Source organism: Camellia sinensis, chromosome 2 (assembly GCF_055761805.1).
Source record: "Camellia sinensis isolate YWXY chromosome 2, ASM5576180v1, whole genome shotgun sequence".
NCBI classification, from domain to species: Eukaryota; Viridiplantae; Streptophyta; class Magnoliopsida; order Ericales; family Theaceae; genus Camellia; species Camellia sinensis.
Genome location: NC_138962.1, coordinates 170,287,556 through 170,308,092, shown reverse-complemented (window position 1 = coordinate 170,308,092; position 20,537 = coordinate 170,287,556). Strand labels below are relative to the sequence as shown.

The following is a 20,537-nucleotide window of genomic DNA, read 5'->3' as shown; positions in this document are numbered from 1 at the left end:
TTTCAATTTTGTCGTCCGTTGTTGTTTGTTGATGGTACATTCTTGAAGGGGCGTTACAAGGGGCATTTTCTTGCAACAACATCAAAGGATGGTAATTAAGATATGTATTTATTTGCAGTTAGTATAGTTTTGGTTTGTCAGTGTGTTATTGTATTGTGAGTCTGCTAATTTTTGTAGTTTCATGTTATTTTGTTTGTAGGCTTGTTTCTTTTGGCTTTTGCGATTGTTGACGCTGAAAATTAAGATAATTGCATGTAGTTTTTAAGTCAGTTATTAAAGGCTGTTGGTTCAGGCCGGAGATTGACCTTTGTGTCTGACCGTCAACATGGATTGCTAGACGCTCTTTTTGTGGTTTTTCCCAATGCACATCATGCATATTGCTTGAATCATTTGAAGAGAAATTTGATTGACAAATTGGTGGGACTTCGTACTAACTATAAGCTGACTTTGATGAAAATATTAGTTAAATGTGCTTATGCGCCAACTATTGCTTCTTTCCAACATTAAATGGAGAAATTGAGGCGTATTGCTGGGAATGGTAAAGTTAATAGTATGTTGGATGGTTTGCAAAATGATAAGTGGGCCAATGCATTTTTTAGAGGGAAACGATATGGTGAGATGTCATCTAATGCTGCCGAGTCTTACAATAATTGGATTGGTGGGGCCCGTGAGTTGCCTATTACTTATATGGTTGATATGATTAGGGTTCAAATCATGACTCAATTGTCTAATAGAAGAGCTGAATCTAAAAGATGGATTACGAAATTGTGTCCAGTTATAGAAAAGAAGTTGGTGGACTCTTTGAAGCTATCTAAGTCTTGGGATGTGATTGTTGCTAGTGATACTGTGCTTGAGGTTTATTCTTCTATTTCTTTTTATGTTGATATTGGTAGACGGACTTATTCTTGCCATAAATGGCAATTGAATGGTTTTCCTTGTTGTCATGCTGTGCATGCTTTGTGTAGTAGTGGTAGAGATGTTATGATTTCATTGATCTTTTTTTTCATGTGGATTGTTTTAGGGATTCATACAAGAAATCTATTTATCCAGTGCCTTCCAATGAGAGATTTGACTTTGACGGTGCCGGTAGTTCAATTATCACACCTCCTATAACGAAGAAGCAGCCCGGGCGGAACAAGAAGAAGATGATACCTTCTAGGGGTGAGAATGTGAAGCAAATCAAGTGTGGGAGGTGCTTGAAATATGGGAATCATAATAAGAAGACTTGCAAGGCTGCTATTTGAGGCCATAGTCTATTCTTTTTTATTTGTATTTAAATTTGAGGAATTATGATAATAAAAAATGTGATACTTAGTATTATGGAAGTAATGAATAAAGTGAGTTGCATTGTTTTTTCTTTTTTGATGTGTTCTTTAGTTATTGAAGTTGTTTTGTAACAGTTTTGTTTTGTTTTGTTTTTGTTTTTTTGTTTTTTTGTGGATTTGGTTGGTTTTATTTTAATGGAATGCTGAGAAGGTTGTTGAAAATTTCTTATTGAAACTGTATAATATTGAAATGCAGTTTTACTACATGATATATTTATTTCATATTTCGTAGTGACAAAATTGTAAAATTTTACAGTTTTATTTTCAATTTTGAAATGCAGTTTATCTATTTGTTGAGTCATGAAATTGGATGCATAATTGTGTAGCATAATTTTTGTTTGAGTAATAAAACTGCATAATTTTGTAGTTTTAAGAATTATGAAAAACAACCTGATGAAACTGTATAATTTTATAGTTTTAAAAATTATTAGAAACAACTTGATGAAACTGCATATTTTTGCAGTTTGAAGAATTATTAGAAACAACCTTTGCTGTGTCAAAATATATGCAATCACAAATGTGATGACAATAATAAGCAGAAGAACACAAACAAGTATAATAAGCACAAGAAGAAGAAGAAGAACAACAACAACAACAACAACAACAACAATAATAATAATAATAATAATAATAATAATAATAATAATAATAAGAGCAAGAACAACATCAATGACAACAATCATTTTCACCATAATAACCACAAGAAGATCAATTCCCAAAAGCATATAAAGTACTTGTCACGTGTCACATGTTTAAAAAAAAAAAAAAAAAACAAGTACAATAATATGTTCACTTGAATATTTGTATTGTCAAAAAGTTTGTTCATTGTTTCTATGGTTTGGTATGTTTTGTCAACATTTGGTAGTGCTCGAGTTTCCAAGATTGGTTCTTATCATTGAGGAATTGACTGATGATTTCTGCTCGAAATTTGAACCATTCAGTTGGTCGAAGTGATTTCTGCACAGGTTGCCAGTTGATATATTGGTTGATAACATTGCAGACAATGATTGCACAATTATTCCTACAAAGTTTTAGATGAAGTTAATTAGTTAGGTAAAACTGCAAAATTTAGCGTATTAGAACATTAGTTTATTGAGTTTGTATCTTACGAGTATGGGGTTTGTTGTGGGCATTCCTCAATTGATGCAATTACTGTCTCGCACTCTTGAGATGATAACATGTTTCCTTGATTGCTGAATAATGCTTTATTCCATCTCAGTTGATGTTATTACTACAAAATAGTTAGTGGGTGTTTTTGTTAGTTATAGTGATGTGTTGAGATGTTTTGAAAGAAATGGAACTAAGTAGAAAATTTTATTTAACTTACAATTTTCTTTGCAATTTCAAAGTGCTTATTGTGGCAATCTTTTGCTGGCCTCAAAGAGTCATAGTGCCTCCATATCCCATCAACATTGTCCATGGTTGTCGTGGTTGATTGGGAAATGGATATATTTGTTTTTCATTGCTTCTGAAAAATGGTTGTCCATCATTTTTTCTCTCAGTGCTTGATCTTGGTTTTGTAGTGGAGTCTGTAATTTATATATATGTTTGAAATATGTTATAAAACTATGTAGTAAGACATGTTAAGAAAGTAGAAAATTTTACAGTTTGAATAATATTGAAAGGTATGTTAAGTTTTGCTTACATTGATGAGTGTTGAGAAAACGTAAGATCTTCCCACGTATGGATTTCTTGCAAATGCTAGATCATGTTTCTCAAATTCTTCAATTGATGGTTGGAGTGCCAATTTCATTTTTGAGAAGGCATCAATGACTTGAAACATGTTATATATGAGAATGTGTTAGGTTTGTGGGATAGGTTATTGAATATGAACAGAAACTGTAAAATTGTGCAGTTAGAGACCTACATTACCATATAAGGCTTCCCTGTTGGTCAATCTCCATATATCTGAAAAGTATATGCAATTTTCATCTTCGCTGCCAGACCAGACACAAGCACTTGATTGTGTATTGTTGATGAGTTGAATTTGGTCTTGCTCTTTTTTGGATAGGCTATGCAAAACCTTGTTTGTTTTGTGGCATGAAATGGCGAGTGACTTGTTGTGGATTGATTCTTCCTTGAAATCATCATCACTCTCCAATAGTTGAACTTGTGTCTTCCCTTGATTGGCATCCTTTTTTGGGTTGGTTTCAACGGCACCTTCTTTCTCTTGGCCAATATCTTCTTGCATCTTTTCTTTCTGCTGCTGTTTTGCTTCATGAGCACCCTTTTTTTGCTCGGGTTCAGTAGTAGGTTCTTTTTCTGTTTCGATTTCTTCTTTTTTCTTTTCATTCTTCTTATCTCTTTTTTCATCGGTACCCTTTATTGGTTTGGGTACATCAGCCGCAATTTCTATCTTGTTCCTTATATCTTCTTTGGCTTTTGTCATTGGTTGGTATTCAAAATCTGGGTTATGTGCTTGTTTTCTTGACTTTTGTTTGATTCTCTTGACCATTGATCTTTGTTGGGGACTGCCAGTTTTTTTGGCGGACATTTCCTTCAATTGGTCTTCTTTTCTACGTAATTCAGCCATGAATTTTTGTTCCATTTCTTGCATTTGTGCTCTCATGGCTGCTATGAGTTTGTCATTGTCGTCCTCTTTGGTTGATATTTGTGCTTCGCCATCACCTATAAAAATGTTGGATTGTGTTTTGGTTAGTTTAATTAAATTTTGCAGTTTGCTTTAGTATTAGACAAGAGTGTACCTTGTGTATAAATGTGTCAGATTTCTCTTGGAGTTCTTCTTGTTGTTCTGTCCTTTGTTCTTCTTGTTGTTTTGCTTGTTCTTTTTTTTCATGTTGTTGTTGGTTTGTCAATTCTTGTTCATTGATGTCTTGTTGTTGGTTTGTTTGATCTTCTTCTTGTTCTTGTTATTGGCCTTCTTCTTCATCAGTGTCTTCTTGTTGATCACCTTCTTCTTCATCATTGTCTTGTTGTTCATCAGCTTCTTCTTCTTGTTCAATCACTTGATTTTTTTTCCTCATCACTCTATTCTTCTTGTTCATCACTTTCTGGTTCTTGCTTTCTTTTCTTTCTTTTTTTTTTGTTGTTCTTCTTGTTCTGATTCTGATTCTGATTGGTGTTCTTCTTTGAGAAAGTCATCCTCATCACTGTCTAGAAGTCTTTTTTTTTTGTTGTTGCTTTTGTTTGTTTTTTTCGCTTATTGTCATTTTCGTGGTCATGTTTCTTTGCTGAAGAGTCTGTTGATATGCTTTGATTGATATGCAATAACTGTATTTCTTGTTCAGTTGGAGTTAAAACACTTTGGTCAACCTGCATTGGAACAATGTGGCATATATCAGTAATACTATAAAATTGGTCAGTTTCATAGCATGAGTTGTACTGTGAGTAATGTGAGTTAAGTGTTGAAAATATGTTGTTTGAAACTGAAAACTTTTATAGTTTCATAACATGAGTGATGTTAAATAGATTTGTGCGTTTAAACTGTAAACTTTTGCAGTTTCATAACATGAGTGATGTTAAATAGGTGTGTTCTTTGAAACTGCAAACTTTTACAGTTTCATAATATGATTTGTACTGTGAGTTAAGTGTTGAATATATGTTGTTTGAAACTGAAAAATTTTACGTTTCATAACATGATTTTTACTATAATGATTGTGAAAGGAGTGTTAAATAGATTTGTGCTATGAGAGTATAGAAGAGTTTGAATACCTTTTCAAAGTCAGCAAGGCTGATGTGTTTCCACTTGGAGTACATTTTACCAAGGTTCCACTTTATAAACCTTGGGAAGTCTTCTTTGTTGGATGGTCGGAGGAGTTTACTGTGCTCACAGTACCAGTACTGTAAAAAAAAATTGAAATATGTTAGATAGTTCGAAATAGGTGGATGTTTGATATTTTTGTGTGAAGTAGTTGAGTAGTGTGCTTACTAAGAGTAACATGATGCATCCAGTGACATGCCTTGGGTTGTTGTTTGCATTTACCATTAAATTCATTAGTGTGTCTTTTATTGCCTCAACCCAATTGTACTTCTTGATGTTGTTGAGATTGTCAACATAGTTGAGGAAACTCCAACTGAGTGTATGGCCTGTTGTAGGCATGAGAAGTTTCAAGTACAAGTAAAGAGTGATGACCCCTGCAAGGTCTTGACGATCATTGGTTGATTTTCCTTTTTTTGTTTGTTAAAACATTTTGGTTAATGACTTGCCATCCAATCTCTTTACTGATTTGCATTGTCGTTTGTAAAATGCAAGCTCAAAATCCTTTGGTCTAGCATAGGATTTGGTGGTGATGCTGTCTTCTCCAAAGTCGATACCAAAAATGAGCCTGACATCACTGTTTCTGAGTTTCATTTCCTTTTTGCCAAGTATAAATGCTCTTTTTCTTTTGTTGTAGTGTGTTGTTATTTTTACTACAATGGAATTGTAGCATCTGCACCAAGAGGCCTTCAGTTGTGTTGAGGAGAGAGCATTCATAATGGGCCAAAAAAAGGTTTTTTCCAGCCCTGTTTGTTGGGCTTTTGTGAATTTGATCCCCTTTAATAGTTTGATTACTGTTCCGATGTTGGAACGTAATTAAACTGTTGGAATCTCTTTGCAGGGATTGCTCATTTTTTCCCTTTTGATGGCTTGGTTTTTATTTTGGGAGTTGATTGGCTTTCTTGGAGCTTTCTTTTTTTGGTTGGATGAGTTTTTTGTTTTTTTATTGGCTTTTTTTTGTTTTTTTTTTTGTGGTTGGAGGTGTGGTTGGTGTTTGTTGTGTGGGTGGGGTCTGTGGTATAGTTCTTAGGTTTTTTTCTTGTAGGTAGTGTGGTTGTTTTGTGGGTTTTTTCGGTTGTGGTGGTTGGGTTTTTTGTGGAGGGAGAGATTTTGGTGGCATTTCAGTGGATACAAGCAAATGACTGTCAAAAGGGGAGATACTTAAATCCCTGATTGGATTTTTGGGCATATGAGTTTGTTTCTTCCAATATCTTCCAACAACTATTTTTGAAAAAATGAAAGCGATAGCAGAGCATGAGTAATATAGTGACAAAACTGTATAATTTTGCAGTTTTATATGCAGTTTAATATGAAGTTATATCTATTTGTTGTTAATAGTTACAAAATTGTATAATTTGACAGTTTGATTTGCACTTTATAATAAGTTACCTATTTGTTCAGAATAGTGATTAAACTGTGTAATTTTGCAATTTCATTTGCAGTTTGAATAAATTTAGATATGTTACTTGTAGAGTGATGAAATGAAACTGTCTGATGTTTCAGTTTTTATAAACAGTATCAATAATAAGAACAACCCATTGTATTTTGTAAGCAACAACAATAACAACAAGAAGATTAAATATTCAACGAAATGTAGCAACAATACGAAGAAGAAAAGCCAATATTTAGCAACAAGAAGAAGCAAGAACAACAAGAATAAGAACAAGGAGTTGAATGTGTAAAAACAGGAATTTATGTGTAAAAACAATGGATTAGAATGTTTTAAAACATGGGATTATATATAAAAGAGGGTTTATACATTTTGAAGTATGTAAAATGTGTTTTATAAGGGTTTTTGTATGAAAGTGTTATTGAAACGGTATATACGAAATATGAAAGAATAATGTACAAATTTGAATGAAAAATAATAGGTGAAGAGAGATGTTACTTTTTTTCCCCATTTCTATGAATTGGAAGTTAGGAACTATGAAATTTCTTTAGAGTGGTGATGGTTCTTCGTGTTGTTGAGAGTCGTTGATTGGACGGCTTGGTGTTGTGTTGGTAAGAGTCGACGATTGGAGAAGATGAACGGGTTCGTTTTGTGGTTAGGGTAGGGTTTCAAAGGGAGTGGAGTCAAACGGTGGAGAGATGAAGGATTGAGAATGCAGAGTCGAGCAGCGGAGATGTAACAGTGTACTGATCAGACTGAGATGATCGTGAGTGAAGGTTGCACGCGTGTAAATTGGATGATATATTGTGAGTATTTTCATCTGATTGATAATTTGAGGACTTAATGGAGTATTAAATTTGTTTTGGGGCTAAATGGGGCATAATATGTTGTGCTTGTACCTTTGGGTTAGTTTCCCAAATTACATTGACATTTTCTGAGATTTTTATTTAATATAAATTTTTCTTTTATATTTGAAAAATTACATTATTGTTCTTGAGATTTGTAATCTCATTACAAATTGCCCCTAGATTGTCGATGTCACGTCCTAAAAATTTTTAATTGACAATCTTACCATTTTTTCATTACATCATCATGATTACATTCTACAACTTTTTAGCGTTAAATTCTCCCTGAACATATTTTTATTCAGTGATGATATACAAACATAAATTTTATACAAAATTTTCAAACATAATGATATATCTTAATGGTGACCTTTCACTTTAAAATAAAACACTCATAAACGTGATTTATATTTACAACAATATCACTATCACAATATTTTTATGATATTTTTTGTATAAATTTTAATATATGAATAGAATTCTTTATTTTTACTTCCACAACCATTTTTCTTTCTCGTCTATTTATCCATATTTATTATAGTAGTACCAAACATCGCCATTCACATTTATTACAGTATTACTGATTTTTTGTATTTTGTATTTTTTTTTGTGGTATTTTGAGATTTAAAAAAAATACAAAATATTATACTTCTTAAATATATTTAAATTAGATGTATATAAAAAATAAAAAAATACTTAAAATATTAAAAAAATTTAGTAAAATAAAAAGACACGAAAAATTTAAAAATTCAATTTTTTGTGTGAGTTAAACTAACAAAGATGATGGTTATTTCTCTTGAAATGACATGAACAAAATATTAGCATTATTTTATTATGCATAAAGGTTAAGGGACAAATATGTCATTTTAATCTGACAATGAGGTAAGTGTAAATTCTCAAATGTAAGGAGGGCATCTGTATTAAATAAAAATCTCAGGGAGTGTTAGTGTAATTTACCCTAAAATTAAATTTTGTCTCATGCGTTGCGGGCTAATTGCGGACTACTAAATATCGAATATTGATGGCTGACTCTATTAATATTTAAATAATTACGTCTAATAAAAATTTTGAAATTTTAATTTTATTATATCCTAATATAAATTTACTAATAAGGATAATGCACATTAAATCTTAAAATAAATTTTTATTTTTTTCTCATAATACACCCAATATTTCATATTCTATTCTCTTCATCTTCTTTCAAAGTTTCAATTATTTTCTCTTCATCTTCTTGTAGACGTCCCCGAATGTCCTGGGAGGGAATCCCATTTTGTTCATTTGGGGCTCACTATAGTTCGGACTCAATGTCACGGTCTTGTATCTAATCTCGCGGAGTGCAATGCAAGACCAATGAATCATCAAAGAGTCCAAGTCCGGCAAATCGTTTTGGAAAACAGATTTTTAGAAAGAGGTGCCAAACATGGACTGCTTTGCCAGATACAGAGTCGCCACCTAAATATTTTGTTTTGGGGGAATTTAGGAAATCCTGACTCGTTGCCTAAGGCCACATGTCCGTCATCACCAAAGTTGCCTCGGCTCGGGAACTTGGGTACGATTGGGGAAGGTCAGCTATGAGCACCCCCGCTCGCCCGATCCGAAGATCGGCCTATACTAAGCATGATATTTTATTTTGAAAACATATGTGTTCTTATTCCGGTTAATTAGCTAGAATTTACTATGTAATGCACACAACACACAAGTATAGACTAGATCGCCTAATTTGGAACAAAGCATCGTATATCCGTCTTGTTTTGGAAATTGGTTTGAAATTTGCTACTCGCAAGTAGGCTAAAACACGGGTTTCAACGAATTATTCCAATTCAAACAACCCAATCTTCACCCACAGGCATTCAGGCAGTTATATCACATAAGCAAATGGCCTCATGGTAAGCATGCTGTCATATTAACACTTACACACATGCAAGATGCTAAAGCATAAATACTCACAGTGTACTCCGAGCCAAAACAAGGAACATGTTAGTAATCAAATGTATGATCCAAGTCCATGTTAAGATGGCTAATGCATTGCATACAAAATGCAACTAGAATAGGCTCGGCTAATCTAAGGATGGCATGTGAAATGCAACAACTCGATACACGTATTCAACTTGGAATTTGAAATACTATGTAGTTAGTATGATGCGCCGAGCCCAGTGCATGCAATACAGATGAATGACGCAAACAAGCATAGCATAAGGATGCTAATTGAAATGTGCCCTAGAACTAACCATCAGAAGTGGTTAAGTAAAAGGGAGACGGAAATGATGGTTGGAAGACATGCATCACATACACACACTTATTACAAAATTGCCCTCTCTCGGAGGGTCCGAATGAATAATACATATTAATTAACTAACAAGCTAATTAAATATTACAAACCCTTAATTAATTAAACAAATTAACTAAATTACTGAAAGCAGTAAAACAGCCTCGGGAAGAGGGACGAATGCATGCACGCTTGGCTCCGCTCGGAAATCCACCGCCATGCTCATGTTGCCTCTGTTTACACCGATCTGTACTTCTGAAAACTTCACAAGTCTCAAAGAAGCTTCAGAATCACTCCCTGAGCACAGTGGAATGTCACCGACCAAGAGGGAGCACCACCGGCTATGGAATTATGGTCATCGACCAAAAATTAGATCACCGGCTGGGTATTGATAGTCGGCCGGCACTGAAAGTTGCCGACCGGCCATTTCTTCCTACAGAATACTGGTTTGCTGCAACAGAGGACAGACAAGATATGGCAATGCATTTTCAAAGCAATTTATGTACCACCACCCTCCTTATCATGTTTGAGACTCAAAGGAGTATGGTTCTCGATCCTTGGGCCATCAATTACGTATTTCAATGCATGACGGCCCAAGATGCCAAGTGTGCAATTTGATATCAAATGAAATGCACACAAATACACAATGATCCTAACCTCTATCATAATTGATCAAGAGGCAAGGGATGCAAACATGCACAATGCTATGCAACCTAGACATGCAAGCAAACTAATGCAACATAAGCTTGTGAACAAGCATGCAAACATGCAAGTATGTAACAACATATTAAACTCATGACAAAATACAAGCTAACAAGCATGCAAAATGCAACTTAAGCATGCAACGACATGCGATGAGCAAAGTATGCAACAACATACAAGGCGAGCATGCAACAACATGCAAAGGATGGGCTTACACCAAGATGGACAGCTCTCCAATAGGTCCAAAACAGTGGCCAAAATGCTAAGGGATAAGGGACAAAACCACATACAAACTTCCATGCTAATGGCCCATCACTTTAAACACAAAAGGGCAACCCTTAAGCACACTTAAAAGAGGATGAACATGGACAAATGGCATACATTGTAAGCTCTGAAATCATGTTAGGAATGGTGCCAAACCAACTAAACAAATCAAGCAAAGCATGCAACCAAGCCCAAAATTTGGAAACTAGCCATGGGACTCGAACCAAGACTACATGAAGCAAATCCCAAAGGGCCATGGGGACCTAAAATAGTCCCAAGGCAGGTCTAATCAAGACCAAAAGTGAGCTCAAAACTAGCCAATACAAGCTAGATTAAAGGGACAAAATCATGAGGCATGCAAGGCCATCGAAGAGGTGTTATACTACACCTAATACAACCAAACATAGCATGACTCAAGCAACAAAAATCAGAGATATGACATGTTAAAATGAGCCCAAAAACCCACTTAGATGGCATCTAAATGGTCTAAGCATGATGGCATACACAATGGTCCAAACATGGAGCATAAAACAACTCTTTAAGTCATTAAAGGAGCATCAAATGTAAGTAAACAAGCATGCCACGTGGACTGAAATGACATGGTAAGTGACTCCAAATCACTGAAATAAGCCAAGTAATGCATGCTAGGGGGTTCTAAACTCAAAGCCTACAAGCTAGATTGCATGGTAGCTATACAGAGCAAGTCATGGACAACCAAAACAACTAAAACCAGAGCTCAAGAATGTTAAAACAAGGCTAGAAGCTTCACAAAGTTGAGCCAAAATCATGCTAAAAACACATGTTATAACATGATGCATGTTAAGGCCAAAACATGGGATTACAAGACAAGTGTCTGGAGCATACATGGCATGTCTAAACCAACTTTGGACAGAGGTAAATCATGGCAAAATAACACCAAATATCAACTAAGCCATGGCTAACATGAACTTAAACAAGGTGCTCATACATGAGGCAAATATGACAAGTATTGAAGACGACAAAGAGAGGGGATGGCCCTCTCCTTCTTAGGACCTCAAAACACCATCCCCACCACTGAAATCCCTCTGGATTTTAGTGGTGAGAAGGCCAATACAAGGTGGTCCTGGAACTCACAAAAAAGGCACAAAAATGAGGCCAAACAAGGCCTAAGAGGGGGTAAACAACCCCAAACACCAAAGTGATCTTAAACAACTATTTTAAGCACTTAAAAATAGAACTTTTATCAGTTATAACTTAAGCTTAAAAATAGATGCAAGATAGGTTAAAAGTTTGTACAAAAATGGGGAATATAAAGCATATAGTGCTCACCCTCGAAGAACACTTCAAGAACACCAACCCCAGCCCCTTTCTCTGATCAAAACCAACTTAAAAACTCTAAAACTAGTCCCTCAACACCTTAGTAACTGAAGTATAGTGTAACACTAGGTGTTTTAGTGCAAAACTAAGAACAAAAGCACCTTTTGAACACTATTCCACACACAAATGGAAAGGGAGGGAGATATAGAGATAGATAGATATAAAACTTCTAACCCTAATTCTCTGAACCTTGGAGGAGGGAGGAGGGGCTCTCATCTTATAGAGGTTCAATTCTAAAGCTTCTAAGAGAAGCTAACCCAAGAGGCAAATCCCTCCATACACGTGTATGGAGGGGGTGAATTGTGCGTGCCAGCTCACAGCTGGCACTAAATATCTGCATAAAGCAGATGAACAGGGGTCGGCTAGAAAATATGGCCGATTGACCAACAAAAATGGCCGGCCGACCAAAAACATTGCCGACCGACCAAAATATTTGGCCGGTAGCAAGAAAACTAGGACGGTGGCCTCAAGCCAAGGCCGGTGAGGTGTGGGGATGGCCAACAAGCCATTCCCTGCCCTCAGAAGCAAAAACACAAGTGTTTGGTATACAACCAAGCACAAAACAAACAAGTCGAGAGGTCTTGAGGCAAGGTGCGCGACTGAGACCTCCGAGAACTCAAGACGAACACGAACATGGATGATCACCTAGTGTTCAAACGGTGATGTCCAAGTCTTGAGGACGGTCAAAAATGGGGTGTCTACAGTTGCCCTTCTTTGACAGAACACGAAAGTCATAATAATGACAGGAGTGAATGTCAAAGCCCAGAGAGGACCCATTTTTGACAAGGCCGAAGACTTAGACAAGCATGCAAGATAACAAGATATGTGCTCGAAGGCAGGGGCAAAATGCAAGAACAATGAATGTAACAGTTTTAAGCAAGCCAAAAACCAAACTACATTACAATGCAGAAATGATGTAAGAGAATTATGTAATTCTTGCTACGTTTGACACGGAGCATACAATACCTGTGCGGCTCGTCTGGTTGTGCCAGCTTCAAATGAACCGTACATACAATATCGTTCCTGTCCTGTTCGTCTGGTCATGCCAGCCTCAAATGAACCGTACATACAATATCGTGCCTGAAAAAGAAAGAGAACTTAACAGGTACAATATCGTTAGATAGATGCATAGTAACGCAAGTGAAAAGTGCGTGACAATGCGAGTGAGAGGGCGCATGACAATGCGGGTGGAAGGGGTGCATAACAACGCAACCCGGGTGTGTGCATAACAATGCGATTTGAAACAAGCATAACAATGCTATGAAGGCACAAACACATATAAGTAAAGTACACGTGACAACGTGTACAATGTGTGAAGGTGAGGCAAAGTATACACACGTAAGTAAAGCATGCGTGGAAACGCATGCAATGTGTAAAGCAAGAATGAAATGTACACATGTAAGTAAAGCACATGCGACAACGTGTCCAATGTGTGAGGCAATTGTGAAGATAAGTATGAACACATGTAAGTAAAGCATTCGCGACAACGCATGCAATGTGTAAAGTAAGGAATAAAATGTACACATGTAAGTAAAGCACATGCGACAACATGTACAATGTGTGAAAATAAAGGAACTTGAACACATATAAGTAAAGCACATGCGACGACATGTACAATGTGTATGGCAGGAATGAAATGTACACATGTAAGTAAAGCACATGCGACAACATGTACAATGTGTAAGAATAAAGGAACTTGAACACATATAATTAAAGCACACGCGACAATGTGAGCAATGTGTATGGCAGGAATGAACACATGTAAGTAAAGCATGCGCGGAAACGTATGTAATGTGTATAACAAAGCGAGAGAAGAGAAAGGGCGCATAAACACATGTAAGTAAAGCATACGCGAAAACGCATGCAATGTGTGAAGCAAGCAAAATATACACATGTAAGTAAAGCACGCGAGGAAATGCATGCAATGTGTATAGCAGAAACAATGCAAATGAAACGTGTACGACAATGCGAGGTAGGAAAATGTATGACAATGCATATACTGAAATGCATGACAATGCAAAATAGGGAAATGCATGACAATGCATGTACCGAAATGCATGACAATGCATGATAAGGAAATGCGTGACAAGGCAAGATAAGGGAATGCATAACAATGTATGTACTAAAATGCATAACAATGCAAAGTAAGGAGATGCATGACAATGCATGATAAGGAAATGCATGACAATGCAAATGCGGTGTGCATAACAATGCGCGATGAGAGAAATGCATGACAATGCATGTACTGAAATGCATGACAATGCAAAGTAAGGAAATGCATGACAATGCAAAATGAGACACGCATGACAATGCATGAACAAGAATGCATGACAATGCATGGAATTGAAATGCACGACAATGCAAAATGAGACACGCATGACAATGCATGAACTGAAATGCGCGACAATGCATGTGATTGAAATATACGACAATGCGTGTAATTGAAATGCATAACAATGTGTGATAAGGGAATGCATGATAATGCATGTACTGAAATGCATGACAATGCACGATATGGAGATGCATGACAATGCATGTAATTGAAATGCATGACAACGTGTGTAATTGAAATGCATAACAATGCGTGAGAGGTATGCATGACGATGCGTGATAAGGAACATGCATGACAATGCATGTGAGGAAATGCATGACAATGCAAGATAAGGAAGATACAGGACAATGCGTGTAATTTGAGATGCATGACACTGCATGTGAACTCAAATGCGTGACAACGTACGTTTATTGAATGCATGACAATGCAAATAAATTCGAATGCGCGATTGGGCGCATTTGTTGAAATGCATGACAATGCATGTAAATGCAAATGTGAGACAACACACGTTTATTGAAATGCATGACAATGCAAATGAACAGTGCATAACAATGCAAATTGTGTGCATTACAACGCGCGTAGACGTGCATAACAATGCAACCTATGCATGTTTATCATAAACGAGGCAACACATGTAATGCAACGCATTTAAAGTGGTTATTGAACCTTACAAGATACCCAAGGATACGAAAAGGATACACCTTGCGCGTATTGAGCATCGCATACGGGAGACACGGCTCGAGGTCAACACAAAGGCTGATCAAGGTTCAAAAGTGCATTTCTTTGTACCGCCTTGATAAATGAAGGTTTCAAACCACATGAATGACCCAACCAAGGGTGTGGAAGATGCACCGGCCACCGGAGAAGACCACCGGCCATCTATCAACCACTAAATAAGGTCACCGGCCAAAAAGTTGGCCGACCGGCTAACAATGTGGCCGACTGGCCAAAAATTGTTGTATTGGGGTAGTTTTGTCAATTGGCCACGGGTCTTTAAATATAGGGCTTCAATCCCTATATTTCCACTTCTTCTTTGGTCAAAAATCTCTCCCCTCTCTCTCTAGGCGAGTTTCCTTCCTTTGATCCGAGTTTTTGCCATATTTTAGGGCCCTTTTCGTCGTTTGATTCGCGAAAACCTCCTCGCTTTGCGCGTTTTGAACCGAACAAATCTTAGTTTCGGTGATTTTTTCTTGGTTTCCACCACTTGGGGTTTGTTTCCCCTAAGTTTACCTCGATCTTTGCGTCCTTTTCGAACTCTGACTTTTCTGTCCATTTTTCATCCTCTCGGGGTTGACTTTTGGGTTGACTTTTCACATTCTTGTCCGGTTTTCACACTTTCGACCATTTTCACACTATTCTTGAGATGGCAGATGACATTCCAGGCGGTGGGGCTCCCCTGGAGTTGGACGTGGACCCTGAGGCTGAGCTCCTGCCTCTTCACATCCGGCCGTTCGATCCGGCAGCCTATAGGCCGGCGATACACGTGCTTCCTCCTAACAGCCTCCGTCACTTCAGGAGCTATGAGCGACGCGTGCCACTGGAGCTTCTACTGCGCGAGCAAGAGTCACATCTGTCCTATGGCGCTTTTGAGGTACACTCTTCCCTGTTTCATTTTCTGCAAAGTAGAATACATAACTGCAATAGTTGATTCTGTTCTTTTAAATGTTTGGCCTGGATACACCGATACATCGCATGCTGTAGTTCACTACGAGCACACCTGCACCTGATATCTGTTTGAATCTGAACACGTGTACACACGTTGTATTTTCCACTGAACTACTCAAACACACTGATACATCACATGCTGTAGTTCACTGCGAGCACACCTACACCCGATATCTGTTTGAATCTAAACACGCGCACACACGCTGTATTTTCCACTGAACCACTCAAACACACTGATATATCACATGCTGTAGTTCACTGCGAGCACACCCGCACCCGATACCGATATCTGTTTGAATATGAACACGCGCACATACGCTGTATTTTCATCAATTCTGAGTGCTTTCAACACTGTATTTGTAACACTGCTTCGCAAATGTTTGTTTTGACCACAGGGGGATTCCCATGTCTTCCGGGGGTATGGAAATGTTGCTGCCAGAGGTTGGTACATGGAGCTACCTGACGCGGTTCGTCGCATTATTGACTGAGCCGGATTTAGGACCTTCTGCATGGGACTCTCGCGCCTCACTGGGAGCAAGCCCCTTCTTGCTGCTCTGGTGGAGAGGTGGTGGGACACCACCAACTCCCTCCACATTTTTGCCACCGGGGAGATGACGATGACTCCCTTCGAATTCTCCATGCTCACAGGCATCGGAGTGGGGGGTGATTCGATCCCCTTTGATACAGACATGGATGAGTGGGATGCCACTCAGATGTACCTGCTCGGCGCTCAGCCACCTCTTGCTCGGGCAGGGTTGGGGCGATACTCATGGTTCGAGGATCATTTCCGGATCCAGGCACCTACTACCCAGGAGGAGGAGGAGCAATATGCTCGCAGTTTTATCATGTTTCTGCTAGAGACCACGCTTTTTGCCGACCGGGCGAACACCGTCGCCCTCTATTTGCTGAGCGCGCTTGTGGATATGACATAGATCCGCTGCTATGACTGGGGTGGCGCCAACTTGGCCACTCTCTACGGGTACATGAACTCATCTTCTCACCTCAGTGGGTAGTTACTCGGAGGCTACTGGTGAGCCTGGGAGGTACATGTTCCCTTTTCTGTCTTTTCAGTTCTATTTTACATTATCTGTGCTCTATACATACTGCGCATACGCAATCTGTTCTATATTGACTGTACATTGCACACACTGCACAACACACCGCACACATTGCACAATACACTGCACACTATTTTCTGATTTTCGCTTTTATCTGTACACTGCTTTATCTGATAAGCTTACTGGTGTTTGCTTTGTTTCGTTCTGTAGTTGTGGGTGTACGCCTACTTTCCGAGGCTTGCCCCAGTACCGGACGAGGAGATGCCCCCATGGTCCTATTTTCTCACCGCTTCGACGTGAGGTGTGAGTGGAGGCTGCAGGAGCCCTTCATATTCTTCCGCCGCTACGTTGACACTATCACCGCAGCCGAGGTATGTCAAACATTTCAGTTTATTGGCTCTTCTTTGCAATGTACCTTAAATATCAGATAACAAACTGTATTTACTGCTATTTGCAGATCACTTGGCAGCCATGGGCCTCATTGCCCATTGCAGTTCGGGAGCAGTATGCTGGCGCTGAGGAGACTGCCCGATTCAGAGTCTTGTTAGATGGCCCAGTCTGCCGTGCCTGGTACTTTGGGGAGCGCTTCTTGCGGCAGACCTTGGGTGTACCAGAGCAGCCGGTCCCAGCACCTCCTCCTACCCATGCGAGGGACACTGAGAAGTATACCTTAGCGGAGATGATGAGTTACACCATCAGCTGGAGCCATGAGCGCTATGTAGACGAGGGCGACTACACGGAGTTCGTCCAGACCTATATCATGCGGCCTCTGGCCGGTACCGGTCGAGTTGAGAGAGAGAGACCAGCGGCGCCAGCTGTGAGAGTGGGAGCATCGCGGGCACCTCAGGCCTGAGGTAGGAGTGGGCCCCGGAGAGGGCAGGGAGCTGGGTGGCCCGAGCTGCCTACCATGAAGACATGCCGAGGGCAGGGTGGGGAGACTTACCAGATCCCCATCGCTCCTCCTCCGCCTGATCACGAGCTAGTCAAATTCTACGGCTTGCCTCCGGTATGTACTACTGTATTTTGCATTTTGTACAGTCATTTCATTTCATTTCTCTTGATTTTTCGCAGAATATTGATGTTTCTAACACTCTTGCAGGCTTCTGCCGAGTACACTCGCCAGTCTTTGGATTTGACTGCTTCCGTGATGGGGATGCTACAGCGGAACCTTGACCTGTTGGCTATTTACAGTATCCCGGTAAGCTCCTTCAACCACAATCTCAAATTGTGCATAATCTATTTCACACATAATCTGATGCATCGCACTGCCAACATGGCACTTGATACACGGCCCACACAACATTTGATACACTGTAACCCACAGACTGTTCATAGCATTGCTTACGACATTCATACACTGCACTCAGTCACTATACTCTGTACTGACACACAGCTCATAGCATTCATACACGGCATTCTGCACTGATATACTGCTCATAGTATTCATACACGGCATTTTGCACTAATATACTTCTCATAGCATTCATACATGGCATTCTGCACTAATATACTGCTCGTAGCATAACTGATGCATCTACTATTTTTCATTTTCAGCCCCCATTCCAGATACTGGCTACAGGAGGTGCTCGAGCAGGACCATTCGTGTCTGCCCGAGGAGGAAAGCGAGCAAGGCGAGGGACCACAGTACCCCCCCGCACCAAAGCGGGGCGCACTCATGTTGGGAGCAACTCGCGGGCACCGATTCCAGATGATGATGAGTCCGAGACAGAGGCAGAGACAGAGTCATCTAAGGATGAGACTGGAGATGACTCGGGCTCAGGCTCAGATGGTGGGGACGGCGACGACGCTCCTGGACCTTCGTCCAGGAAGAGGACGAGGATAGACTCTCGTGCCTGAGACCAGTTGACATTGATCTAGACTTTTGCTGCTTTTCTTTCTTTTTGCTTTATTTTCCTTTTAGTAGTTTGAGCACTTTGTACTGCTTGAGGCAGGTTCTACTTTCCCAAAACTATTTACTTGAAAGGATGATGGAATGAAACAAGCTTTTTTGCTGAAAAAGTGTTGCATTTGTACATCGCATCGCATCATATCGTATCATACCATATCACATAACAATGTAATTGGATGGAAATTGAACATGCATGTACTGCCGGGTCAGGTAGACCAACGTAACAAATTAACTCAATAAGCAAAAATGAGACCTTAACAAGTTTACAACTCGATAAGCAGAGAGCAACAACTCGATAAGCAAAATTGCGACAACTTGGTAATCAAATGAGTAACAACTCAATAAGAAAATGGGTAACAACTTGATAAGCAAATGAGCGACAACTCGATAAGCAAAATGGGTAACAACTCGATAAGCAAATGAGCAACAACTCGATAAGCAAATGAGCAACAACTCGATAAACAAATTGAAGTAACAACTCGATAAGCAAATGAGCAACAACTCGATAAGCAAGTTGAAGTAATACAGGTGTGACTTTGCAAAATCAACACCGGAAGGGACTGGAAATGGAACTAATCACAAGTTCTCAATATGTTCAACATATAGAGTGTTCATTTTGAACACACCGCTCGCATCATAATACTCTGTTCATTTTGGTCATATGGCTCATGCAGGACACTGCTGATTCTGAATACACAGCCCATTCTGAACATTGCTTATTCTGAATTCACAACCCATAACACAGCATTTGGTTTATTCGGCACACGGCTTATTCTGAACAAACAGTTCGATCCGAACAGACAGGATGCAAAGGTGGGATTGGCAGAAGTTGAAACATACTCAGATGCTCCAAATGTAGAAGAACAAACGTGGATAATGGCACAGCACTCTGAGCACAAAGCGATCCATTTTGAAAATCGAGAAATGAGTTCTCAATCAGGTATTGAGCCTACGACTGAACACAGCGAAAAATGACTCAACAATAGAAAACAAAAGGTATACAACCTAAAGACAAACATAGACACCTAAAACGACTCAAGACAAGAATCAAGACAAACAAAAGACACGACATTCAGACGTGTTACAAAAGCGAGAGGCCAGTTTCTCTGGGTATTGTTTCCCACCCTTTCTCATTTGTGATTCTTACATCACTCTGGCACTTAATCTCTATTTTTTTTTTTTTTTCTGAAAAAGCCCTTTTCCTCACTTTTTCTCTCAGCGCACATTTCTCTATTCTTCAATCTCTCATCATTTTTTTTTATCCCTCCCCTGGGTGGTTTGATGGATAAACAAAAGTTGTGGGTTCATGCCCAACACTATTAGCTCGCGGCTATCTCCTCTGATGTCATTTAGTCAAGGCCCCGGATGAGGGAGTGGAGTAACTTGATCCACTCGAATTCGTGTTTCGCACTTGGCTTGATACCTCGTTGCTCGGAGGATGTTAAGAGCTTTCGGCCATTTGTTGTTAGCTTCAACTGTGCGCTTTTCTGGCAGGTAGAGTGCCCTTTCTGGCAAACGCATGGATAACGGGGAAAAGACAGGAAGCCTGACTCAACTGTGCCCCTAGTTCATCATTTTGACTCTTTTTTGTTTTTGCTTTTTACTAACACAATTTTGATCAATATAAAAGTTTGATTAACATGCTCGTTCAACTTTCTGACTTAAAATCATGCAAGTTAGATTGTGAGCACTGAAAATTTTCCTTTT

The 20,537-nt window shown here is 38.9% G+C and overlaps 1 protein-coding gene across 1 annotated transcript; it reads left to right on the top strand.

Moving 5' to 3' along the window:
- Positions 1-507: 507 nt before the first annotated feature.
- Positions 508-1,244, top strand: LOC145819236 (uncharacterized). Its single transcript, XM_082913199.1, has 2 exons — positions 508-917; positions 1,022-1,244. The coding sequence occupies exons 1-2, from the start codon at positions 508-510 to the stop codon at positions 1,242-1,244; spliced, it is 633 nt and encodes a 210-aa protein (XP_082769325.1).
- Positions 1,245-20,537: the final 19,293 nt, after the last annotated feature.